This window comes from Ceratina calcarata, unplaced genomic scaffold, assembly GCF_001652005.2.
Source record: "Ceratina calcarata isolate Rehan_Ccalc_2016 unplaced genomic scaffold, ASM165200v1 scaffold165.2, whole genome shotgun sequence".
NCBI lineage: Eukaryota > Metazoa > Arthropoda > Insecta > Hymenoptera > Apidae > Ceratina > Ceratina calcarata.
In genome coordinates this window covers 518003-528699 of record NW_017137815.1, presented here as the reverse complement: position 1 = coordinate 528699, position 10697 = coordinate 518003, and the positions used below count along the sequence as shown (strand labels likewise).

Sequence of the window (10697 nt, the reverse complement as noted above, 5' to 3'; positions counted from 1 at the left end):
AATGTTAATAGAAGGTGAACTTCGTGGCTTGGCACACGTAAAATAGCAATGCGTTATAGTTAATTAATGATAAATCTTACCATGTCGTTTTAGCACGTATTAAAATACTTTTAAAGTTACGGTGTGTTAAGAATAGTTACCACGATCATCCCTTCATTCACACGTAGCGCATGCATGCATGCACGCACGGGCGCATACACACAGTTTCCACGAGGTTTACGTATGCGCGATTTCGCACGTACGTAATGAAAAAGAGTAGTTTCTTTCTATACACGTACGTCCGTCGTGTATACGCAGTCTCAACGCGATCATATTTCCTTCAGCAAGCTAAAACATTTGTTTAAAAGATTCATCTAAAATCGTGTCTCTAAAACTGTTCAGTCGGCTTGATAACGGTAGCGAGTAAAAGATTTTTAAGATCGGCTGATCTATAACTAAAATCTAATTCTTTTTTTTTGTTCTTTATTTGTCTACGATATTCTTATATATTCCTCTATAATAGGTTCTGATCGATGAAATTTCGCGTAAAAATGATATATTATTGCCCTCGGTAGCAGTTAAAAAGTAACGTTATTCATTCAGTGATTTTTATCGATCGGCAACGTGTATGCATTCTTTCTTTTCTTACTTATAGTCACGTTTTTTATTGTTGACGACCTTGAAAATGAGCACGTATGGGAAAGTGAAAACAGAATATAATTTGGAGAGTACCTGGAAGTACGCAGTACTTGCTTAATCGCGTGGAAGCTGTTTCCTTATCGAGAGAACGTTGAAAGTCAAAACGACTTGACCCGACTTCTGGGTTGAGCATCTTTCGATTGAGTACGCGATGGGGTCAGCATGGAGTTTGGAGTGGCATCGCCGGTACTGGGACGAGAAGATCGCGAATGCTTCCGGCCGAAACGAAAGAAACGTCAGAAAAAAATGACTTCCTCTTCCAACGGTTGCTGCTGCTGCTGCTGTTGCTGCTGCTGTTGATGATGCTCAACACGTTGATGCTGCTGCTGCTGTTGCTGGTGCGAATACTCCGGTGGTGATCGCGTGATCCGTAAGGAACGGTTCGACGAATGAGTCTGACTCGTGCCAGCATGATTATTTCCCAATTCGGGTGAGGAATACGTGGAGCCGGTGGTCACGATCGCTGGGCTGCTTCCAGTTCGCGAATGTCGATCGGGACTGTTGTTACTCGTGCTTCCACTCCTTTTTTAAACGAGAAGGTTTTTCGGTTAATATCGACCACACGGCTATGAAATTACACTCTTTTACATTTACCTAGTATTATTGTTGCTTCCGCTAGCGAGTTTCAAAGGCAATTGCTGTTTCACCGGAAGGTTACTTTGCACTTTTCGCTGACTGGTAGCACTGATTACATTCAACGGTATTCTCTTGGCGTCTGGTTGCGATTTTCGCGCTTGCACCGTGTCAGTCCCAGTCTGTGTCATATGAGAAAGATGAATGGTAGTGGAAGTAGGGGCGGAACCCGTAACTAACGTGACTCCTTGACGCTCCAAAGCTTCCAATCGTCGGTACAATTGATCGCGTTGCTGCGCTATATCATTCTTCTCCGCTGCCAATTGCTCGCGTTGCTTCGCCAGTTCGGCGCGTTCCTCCTCTAGCTGCTTCTGTTCTTGCTGGGATTGAGCTCGAAACGCCGCCTTCTCTCGGCTTAATTGATCTTGTAAGTTTCGCAATTCTTCCAGCTGACGATTCGGATTCGGCCTGTTGTTAGATTTACCCATGCTACCTTCTTTGCACGCGGCTAATTGAGCTTGCAGGCTGTCGATCGTCGTCATCTGATTGCTGATTATACAGACCAGCCTGTAAATGTGATGAGACAAACGTATCGCGGCCCACTGTTGATCTTTATTCGTCTCTAACTCCTGGTTATCCTTTTCTTCGGGACTATCCTTTGTAAACTCGCCGACTTTCGGAAGGGATATCACGGAGTGCATCGTGGATTCTCGTAACGGATACTTCTCCTAAAAAAAAATCGCGATTAGTGTAATATAACAAGTGACGCGTATGACTCAACAAAACGACTATACACTTACTTTGTTGTGATCGAAACCGGCGAACGTTTCGGCTCTTCGCGGAACGCAGAGAGAAGGCGGAACATAGGCTTCGCTGTGTCGCTCTCCTGCGGAACTCAAACTTCTCGACAGCGTAGCACCACCCGCGGTGAACGACAGCGAACTTGCGAGTTTCGTAGCCTCTTGAATGACCGTGATCACCTGAAAACAAAAGATTATTTCGTTTCAATTGTTTTTAGTAATAATGTTCATGTAAAAGAAGAAAATAAAGATGCAGACCTCTTGCCGTAGTTGCGTAGTATCCGTTCCCTCATTATGAACCAATCTCGTGTAATCTGGAATCTCTTTATCGGTTTTTTCTACTCTCTCGTTGTCGCTGCTCTCGTTCCCGCTCCAAATGTTCGCGGCGTGCAAAAGCTGCATCTGCAGATTGATCTTCTCTTCCAAGAGCATCGCGTGTTCTGCATCCTTCTTACGTAGTTCACCTATAGCGTCAATACAATGAGCAAGATGGTATATGTAATTATAAAACGTTCTACGTACCGATTATCTTTAAAACGTGCGATTCTTTAGTCTTGATTAAACGTTGCCTCACTTCGACAGAAAGTAAAGATATGGAGGATGAACGCGTATCTCTCAGCTCGCTATTGTTGTTCTCTGTTAACGCATCCATCTCGTTCTCCGATTCCTGCGGACACGCTTCGACAGCCGATCGGATCGCCTGTATCCACAGATGTTTGTCCTTCGGTTTCTGGATCTTCAACTCGAACATCTCAGGCTCGGCCGGATTGCTGCTTATCAGATAGATTCCTCTAGACTCTTGACCGGCCTTCTCGCGTACCAGCAGCTTCTGCAGCGACACGATGCCGGCCTTATTGTCAGGAACGAAGAACGTATATTTCTGGTCTCTTTCGGCGAGGAAAAACAGTATGTCGGAGAGAACGACCACCACGATGGCAGTCATTTTTCCGCGACCCTGCATTAGATACGCGGTACCCTCGAATTTCAGGATCCTGTTGAACGCCATGATGTCGGATTTCTTGAATTTTACGCCACGATACGTTGCGAAAGACTTTGCATCGATTCTGAATCAAACGTTAGTCGTTATCAATAACTTTAAGAAGATAGAAATGAAAGATAAACGATTTCTTACTTGTGGTAGATTTCCAGCTTCCTATCTTCCCTTTCCTTGTCGGCCACGCACGCGTCCACGTCGGCCAAGATCTCTTTAACAAGTACCAAGGCTTTCCGTAGATCCTCGCTCTCGTCCTGCGCGATACCCGTTTTTATCAACGGCTCGACCAACAGTGGATACTTGGTTAAACGTTGAGTAACGAACAATATACACTCAGGTATTCCTTTTTTCTTGAGCAGAGGATGCGACTGTAGGAACATCGTCGATCGTTAGATCGATCAGGCAAAATTAAGAGGAAAGCACGAGACAGATAATCGATGTAGCTACCTGGCATTGACGAACGAACCGCGCGAATCGAGGATCGTGGCGCAGATAATATTTGTAAGCCTCGACGGCGTCGCGGTGACGACTGCAGAATTCCCCGTAGGCACTTTTCATGCGTTGCGCGTTCTCCCCGGCGAATTGATCGACGAGTATATCGGCGATCGTAGGAACAACGGGGTGCGCGTTCTGTCGCCTGCGCAGCTTTTGTAGAAATCGTAAGTGGATGTCGATGAGATCACGCAGCCTTGGAAACATCCGTTCCAAATCTGGTTGACCCAGACGAAAATGACGACGTAAACCTTCCGCGAAGATCCTTTCCATAGCGAGCAGCACCAGACAGTGGTGTTTCTCCGTAAGTACGAACTCGTATATGTGTTCCTGTCTTTTGACTTTCCGTTCGCAATTGTCGACGAGCCGCAATGCGATGCTGTGACCGATCGTGGCACTCCAGGAGTCCGGTTCCTCTTTGGCCAAGCCCAACTCGGGATCCAAACCTTCTAGATCACCGACGGTGAATTGATACGAGTCATCGCCGACATCGTACCCGTCCAGTCCGCTATAACGCCGTATTTCGATCAGAGTTTGCCTAATTTTGTCGAAAGAATCGCAAGCGTCCACGAACCTGGATATATCGCGATGCTGTCCGTCTCCGTCTTTCTCCTCGTTTATCGTTTGACTGAAAGAAAAAGATGATTTCGCTTTCAAAAAGAATTATCCTTTCCTATGAAAATCAACTTGTTTGCATATTCTTTTCGTATCGACCTTTAAGTCGTTACGATTGTTACCTTCAATATAAAAATGATCAGGAAAACAGCACCTATGTTCTGTTTATATAAGTATATGGCGATAATTACTTAGAATTCAGGTTCTTGTGATCGATGCTATCGATGAGTTTACAAATACAAATGATAAATACTTGATCGCTTGCAATGTAACAAAGAAGAGAATGGATACTCGACCCAAAATTCTCGAACAACAATCATGAGTGGTCTATAGCAGTATGAAAGCGAAAGAGAAAGAGAAAGACAAGGCTACGAGTTTATGTCGTGAACAGAGGAGAGTCAAAGATGAAAGAAGAATGTGGATCAATGATATTCAGTTTTGAATAAAATACTTAACAAAGTGGGTATTCGATCGTTTACGAGTATACAATGAAGTTTTGTGGTATGAAAGTGTAGACAAACAGTATATCGTCGAAAAAAGAGACAAAAATAGAAGCAGGCATGTCAGAAGCATAGGCAAGGGAAGGGCAAGAGGTCGATGTCTCCGTTGGTACACAAAGGAAGGCAATTTTGTCAATTGCCCTTTGTTTCAAACTCTTTTCTCAAACAATGTGCGTGATCAAAAGACAGACGCGGGCGACAACGTCCTACCATTCTGCGTAGAATTTAATTAATCGGATACAGACGAACGGAACGTTTCGACAGACAACTGATTCAGGAGGAACACATCAGAACACATTCTGTGATGGGCGACTTACTTGACTCCGAGCTTAGTGGCAACTCGCCGCCAAGGGCTGTATCTCGTCACCGCTTTCTTGCTGTTAATTTCCCTTTAATCATCGAACGGTTGCACGAGAGGGAATGCACGTAGGGAAAGGAAAAAGCACACACTGCATTAGGGCGACCCTCGTTCGTTTTTCACCGTTTTCTTTTCCTTTCCTTCTTCACTTTTCTTTAGTCTATTCACGTGTTTTCATTTTTAGTTCTTTACACCTCCTCATGTAATTCGATCGACCATTTTCAATTAAAAGTTCACGTAGATAAAGTGTTTGTAACTTTGATCGAAGATGTTTCAGCGCAGTATATTGTATGTTGAACAGCGGGGATACAGAGTATTCGCCTGTGCAGCCGAATATTCTGTTCTTTCTCTACTAGTTAGAAACGTGAGGATGAACACGCTAAAGCTTGCCATACTATTACCGGCTAAACCGCAAAATTAATTAGAAATAATAAGCCTTTCTTGAGCCAGCCAAAGCCGCCGTGTAACAAGCGAATACAATACCTCTTCTAGCTATCTCGTCCTTCTATATGTATCATAATATCAAAATAAAAACGTGAAACATAACAAATTATTTCAATCATTCTGTTTAACAATTGATCAGTATATTGTCAAATCTTTTCTCGTGAAGATCTAATAAGCCACTAAAAGAAATAGTTCGTTACTGTGCAAATTTCTCTAGAACTTGCGCTAACTGTAAGTATATGTATATAACTTGTGTTTCCTTTAGCAAACTTTCGAGTTGAAGTCAGTAAGGCCTAGCCATGCCGATTGCGTGCGAATCTTGAACCACAGACACGCAGATCCAATGCAGGAAAATTATATGAATAAAATAGGCTTCCGACTCTGATCGGAAAATAAATTATTTACCTTCCGCTTCCGGACGTCGACAGAGTCAGCGAGGCGGTGGATCCTCTCTTAATGTTGTAGCTGCTCGAAGTCGTGGATATACTCGACGCGCTTTTCACGACTACTTTCCCGGAGTGATGCTTTGACTTGACACACTCCAACACCAACTGATCCTTGCATCCTTGACTCTGATGCACTGACACTCCACAATCTATCAGATAAAATCACGTGCGATTAGTTAACGCGATCTATACAAAGACACAATTACAGTATTGTAAATTTAAGTTTGCGCTTACTATCGCAGTGTAGGAGCGGTTTGTTTGTTGACTGTTTCATGCAAACGTCGCACAGTAAGCTCCCCTGAGATCCAGCCATCGTTGACCATAGATGTTGTTGCTGACTAGTTTTCTTGCCACTTTTATCCTGAAATTTCATCGACTATTACTACGGACGTTCCTATAATACCGGGAAAATTATCAACTCTTAAGCGCTTAGGTACCTTTTTCTTACGAAAGAAAATTGAACCACGTTTTCTTCTAGTCTTCTCTGAATGATTATCGTCGTATGCAGTTCCACTAAAAAATGACATTCGCATAAATAGTATGCAAGTAAAACGATTCGCGTTGGGAAAGAATTTGGTAGCGGTCGAAGACAACTAAATAGCTATAAGCGTTACCAGGGTGTATTTACACTAAAAGAATTACTAAAAAATACGTACGCAACAGAGCATTTGTAAACGAATGAAATTCAAAGTAGTACAAACCGGGCGTTTTCCTTGCGTCTTGTTAGCGGAACGCGTGTTCGCGTAAGTGTGTGTTCGTGTACAAATGAGAAACTGAGAAAGAATACTCACTCGGTTAACAATTCATCGTGAACGTTAGGCGTTCCTTCTCGATCCTCATGAAACTCGTGGCTGTTAGGCGTGTGAAGATCCTCGGTCTCGGTCTCGCTTCCGCTACCCTTTTCATTTCTTTCGCGTCGGCTGCGTATCATGCACGAGGTGTATAATGGGAAATAGTCAAATACAAACATAAAGTATGCGACTATTTTATAAAAAATATGTATATACAAAAGGTGTATCTTTTTTCGAATTAGCCTTAGAAGAGTATGCCTTAAAAGATCGATAATTAAATGTAATGTAATAAATGGTGCGATCATGCTATTCGTCTACGAGTTGCAAGCAATTATCAAAATAGATGGAAACCTCTTGCGAATCATGCACGAACCGTTTGCGTTCGAAAAATGTTGTACATGTTTCGTTCTATGCTAACGGCTATAAAGATTGCAAGCTAGATCATAAAAGACGCATTTAAAATGCACTATATAGCTGTAATTAATCTATCTTTGTCCAGCGGTACAGTGTAAAAGTATTTTCGAGAAAAAAAAGACTTACGCTGCGAGAGACGGCGCGGTCCTGGTCACGGTCTCAGTCAAGTGAGTGTTTACTTGCGGTGTAACGATCGAGGGCGTCGATATAGATTTCTGGAGAGGTAGACGAGAGCCCGTCAGGTCGGGCATTAAACCACTACTGTCTGCTAATCGTTGACTACCTTTGAATCGTTTCGTAACTATCTTCTGATATTCGCTCTGCCGAAGAGAGAAATTTTCAATGAATATTTTACCGGGAACATCGCTTCTTTATTTGACTAACTGTTGAGCGAACTGTCGAGTTACCTGTACAAGATCGGCCTCGTTCAAGGAATGAGTACTCGCTTGGGATCTGCATGCTCGACTGCCAACCCCTACGGGTCTCGTACACGATTTCCCGTGTAACTCTATGTCCATTTCACTGTCTAGGCTACTTAAACTAATACTGCGTTGTCGCTGAAATCGTAATGAGAACACGTGTTGAATGAGTTACCGAACATGGAGAACGGAGTTCAATGGAAAGCGTTGATAAAGCGAAATGAAAAAAGCGAGGACGAAGCGGTCACGATTCATGCTACCAAGTGTATGCGATATTAACCATGTTTTGTGCTTGCAGATGATTTTGCCCGGAGTATCTTCGACGTCCGCACCGGGTGTCCTCAAGATCGGTCCAGCTGCGTCTTCTATCAATACCTTGACCGTTTTGTGAGACTCGCGGTCCTACCGACGATGGTGGGAAATGCGTCGGCGAGCTGTTCGTCGAACAGTTGGCCAAGAGGTCCGGATCGGAGCCCGTGTCGTTGTTATTAATGTTCGATCTCGCGATCTCAGATGAAGTTAAGGGGCACAGGGATGGACAAGACGACGTCAACCGTTGCGGTACGTCGTTATGAGCAGCGCGATGATTGTATCCCCAGCTGCTAAGCGTCAGATCTCTCATACGCTGTATGCAGTCGTGGATTTCATGCAACTGTTGCAGGTTGTCCTCTGCAACCGGGTGAATATAGTTAGCCACAGAAGCCACACACAAAACCTCCGCGATGTATCGTGAAACGTATAGTGCCCGAAGGTGAAGAATGAACAGGATTTACCCAGAACGGGGTAGTTCTTCGCGAGACCGGGGGAATGAGGAGTGACGCTGATAATCGGCACCAGAGGATTAGGCTGAGTTTGATTGTTAGTGCCAAGCGCCGCGAGCAGCGTTTGTTGCTGCTGCTGCTGCTGATGTTGCTGCTGCTGTTGCTGCTCGTCGTGAGAAGACATCGTGATAGCCGTTTTCTCTGTATTGTCTTTGGTGTAGTCTCTCCCGGTAATCAGATTCCCACGTAGATTCAAACTGGCGAGGTCTCCATTAATCAGAGGCACGCGATCGCAATCGGAATGCGACGACCCCAGGTAATCGGTTATTACATCCTCTTCGCTGTCTTCCCCGCTGTTTGGGCACTCATCTGTCGTAAATAATATAAAAAAATAATGTTAAGTATCGATTCTCACTCCTGGCGCAAACGGTGTCGCGTTTAAGAATAAATAATGGAAGAATCATAAGATCTTCTGTTTCCTAACAAAAGAGACGGTTCGTACTCGCGTTCGCATTTGGTAAACTGCATCGAGATATGGTGAAAACCGATATTCAAATGTCCTCGCGCCTATTGACTATGTAGAGAACAATTGTCTTGCTCTCAGGTCGACGTGAAGAGATATGTTCAATGAAAATCAGGTCAAATCGTCCTGCAACGCGCTGTCCGTGTTCCCGACGTTCGAACCATTAACGCGGAGAAGGTGAATCGTCGTTCCATCGAGAGGATTTAACGATTTTATCTCGCAGTTTTTAATATCGGTCACGGAGGATAATTCAAGGTCGCGTATCGGATATCACAATTCGGTGACAACAGCGTCCTACCGATTTAGCAGAACTGCAGCAAGCAAGAAGAAAAGGTCAAACGGTGTCGTTTAGATTTGTTCACCACCGCTCTCACGTTTAATCGAACAATTGTTAACAGGTCGACGTTCAACTCGGCAGGAAAATTTGACAGAAACCTCGTTTAGTTTAACGAGCTGCGACACTTATTTTAACGCGCAACGTTCCATTCCAATTTGTCCACGCCTCGTTTGTCATTATCCCGGGTAGAGAACGATAAATAGGGAAGAGAAAATTGTACCGAGCAGTTTTCCGGGAAGCGAGGGGCAGACAGACTGTTGCTTTTCCCCGTAGCTTCGAGGCAAGCGCGAATTGATCCGTTGGTCCGCGCGTGCCACCCCGCCTCCTCCAGGCACCCCCGATACTTAACCGACCTCCAACCTTCAATCTAATACCTTTACGGACGCGCTTTTCTACCCTCGATCCTCAACTCGTTTCGCTTCCGCGTTCAAACTCCCGTACGAACAATATTCTTCGTTTTAATCTCATCTAATTATCCTTATAATTAGATCTATCTTCATCGATCTCTGATCGAATAACATTTTCGATTTCTATTTTATGATCTAAACAACGAATCTTTGCTTTTCAACTAATTTCAAATATATTGTTCATTTGAAAACAGAAAAAAGGGTTGTGAGGTATACAACTGTTTCAGTCTAACTACGAATTTTACGCAAAAAGAAAAGTAGGAGTTAGTAAATAAAATACAGACAGGATGTTTAATTCTGAAGATGTTATATTAATTTTCTTCCAAACACTTTATTGCATACAGTGCCAGTGATAACGAGTATATGTATATAATAAGATTGACAGATAATAAAAAGGAGAAGCTGTTTAGTATACGTAGATATATGTACGTTTGTGTTAGTGGTAACTCACCCGATGAAAATGGTGCAAGTATTTCCTGTCGTTTTTCCATCTTTTCTATTTACGACGACTGGATGAATATTTTAATATTTTGCGAGGGCGTAAACTGAAACATTCCATTCCATAAGCTGTAAACGATGTTGAATGTCTACGAAAACATTTCTCAGGCGACGTGTAAACTTGGTGCATGTAGGTATATAAATTTCAACGCTCAGGTAAACTCGAATGTGAGCATCTACTTGCGAACATTACGTGAGAGGATGAAAATGCTTGATGTACGTACATCGTACAAACGGGTAACGCCAGTTATGCATGCAGTATTTTACACTGTAATAAGGGCGCGACGTACACACTTTACTGTAGCCAGAGGAAGCCGTATTGACAGGTGAACACTTGACTTGTTGTTCGAACAACGGGTGTTGTTTAAACACGTCGGAGAATACGTACCCGAAACCCGCTAATTTTTATAGATCCATTAATTTTGCCCGCGGTTTATCGTCCCTAGCTCCTTCATAGAGAAACGAAAATGTTTTAACCACCGATCCGTGTCGCGTACAGTCGACAGTCAAGGCACGTCAACCATTTTGTACTGGTCCTGGTCGAACGTCGAACTATACTATAGGCAGTGATCTGTACTTATAGATCACCAACGATCACTATAGGACAAGCTATAAAATATTTTTAAGAAATAAGAAGTATAGATCAA

At 43.4% G+C, this 10697-nt stretch overlaps 1 protein-coding gene across 7 annotated transcripts; it reads right to left on the bottom strand.

Annotated features, from left to right (window-relative positions):
• Window positions 1-448: 448 nt before the first annotated feature.
• On the bottom strand, window positions 449-10594 carry cyst (rho guanine nucleotide exchange factor 18 cysts). Of its 7 annotated transcripts, XM_026819844.1 has the most exons (20): window positions 10439-10594; window positions 10275-10318; window positions 10004-10097; window positions 8298-8654; window positions 7805-8193; window positions 7513-7662; window positions 7232-7425; window positions 6692-6820; window positions 6338-6413; window positions 6135-6261; window positions 5860-6049; window positions 4970-5041; window positions 4112-4165; window positions 3493-4045; window positions 3184-3413; window positions 2574-3115; window positions 2310-2515; window positions 2052-2231; window positions 1273-1979; window positions 449-1200 (listed from the first exon to the last, which is right to left on the bottom strand). In XM_026819844.1, exons 3-20 carry the CDS (start codon window positions 10041-10043, stop codon window positions 915-917), a joined length of 4482 nt encoding a protein of 1493 aa, XP_026675645.1. In that variant the 5' UTR covers window positions 10044-10097; window positions 10275-10318; window positions 10439-10594; the 3' UTR covers window positions 449-914. The 7 variants fall into 7 exon arrangements, with proteins under 7 accessions (XP_026675645.1, XP_017892881.1, XP_026675644.1 ...); XM_018037392.2 differs by lacking the exon at window positions 10275-10318 and having other exon boundaries at window positions 10341-10594; XM_026819843.1 differs by having other exon boundaries at window positions 10004-10318.
• Between the last annotated feature and the right edge of the window lie 103 nt (window positions 10595-10697).

What these genes read in the sequence shown, in the direction of transcription:
- cyst (XM_026819842.1), bottom strand. Translation starts at nt 10,043, where the DNA reads ATGGAAAAACGACAGGAAATACTTGCACCATTTTCATCGG. An exon ending in ACCGCTCCTACACTGCGATA is followed by an intron (nt 6,050 to 6,134) that starts GTAAGCGCAAAC and finishes TTTATCTGATAG; the next exon opens with ATTGTGGAGTGTCAGTGCAT. An exon ending in TCGACGTCCGGAAGCGGAAG is followed by an intron (nt 5,042 to 5,859) that starts GTAAATAATTTA and finishes CGATGATTAAAG; the next exon opens with GGAAATTAACAGCAAGAAAG.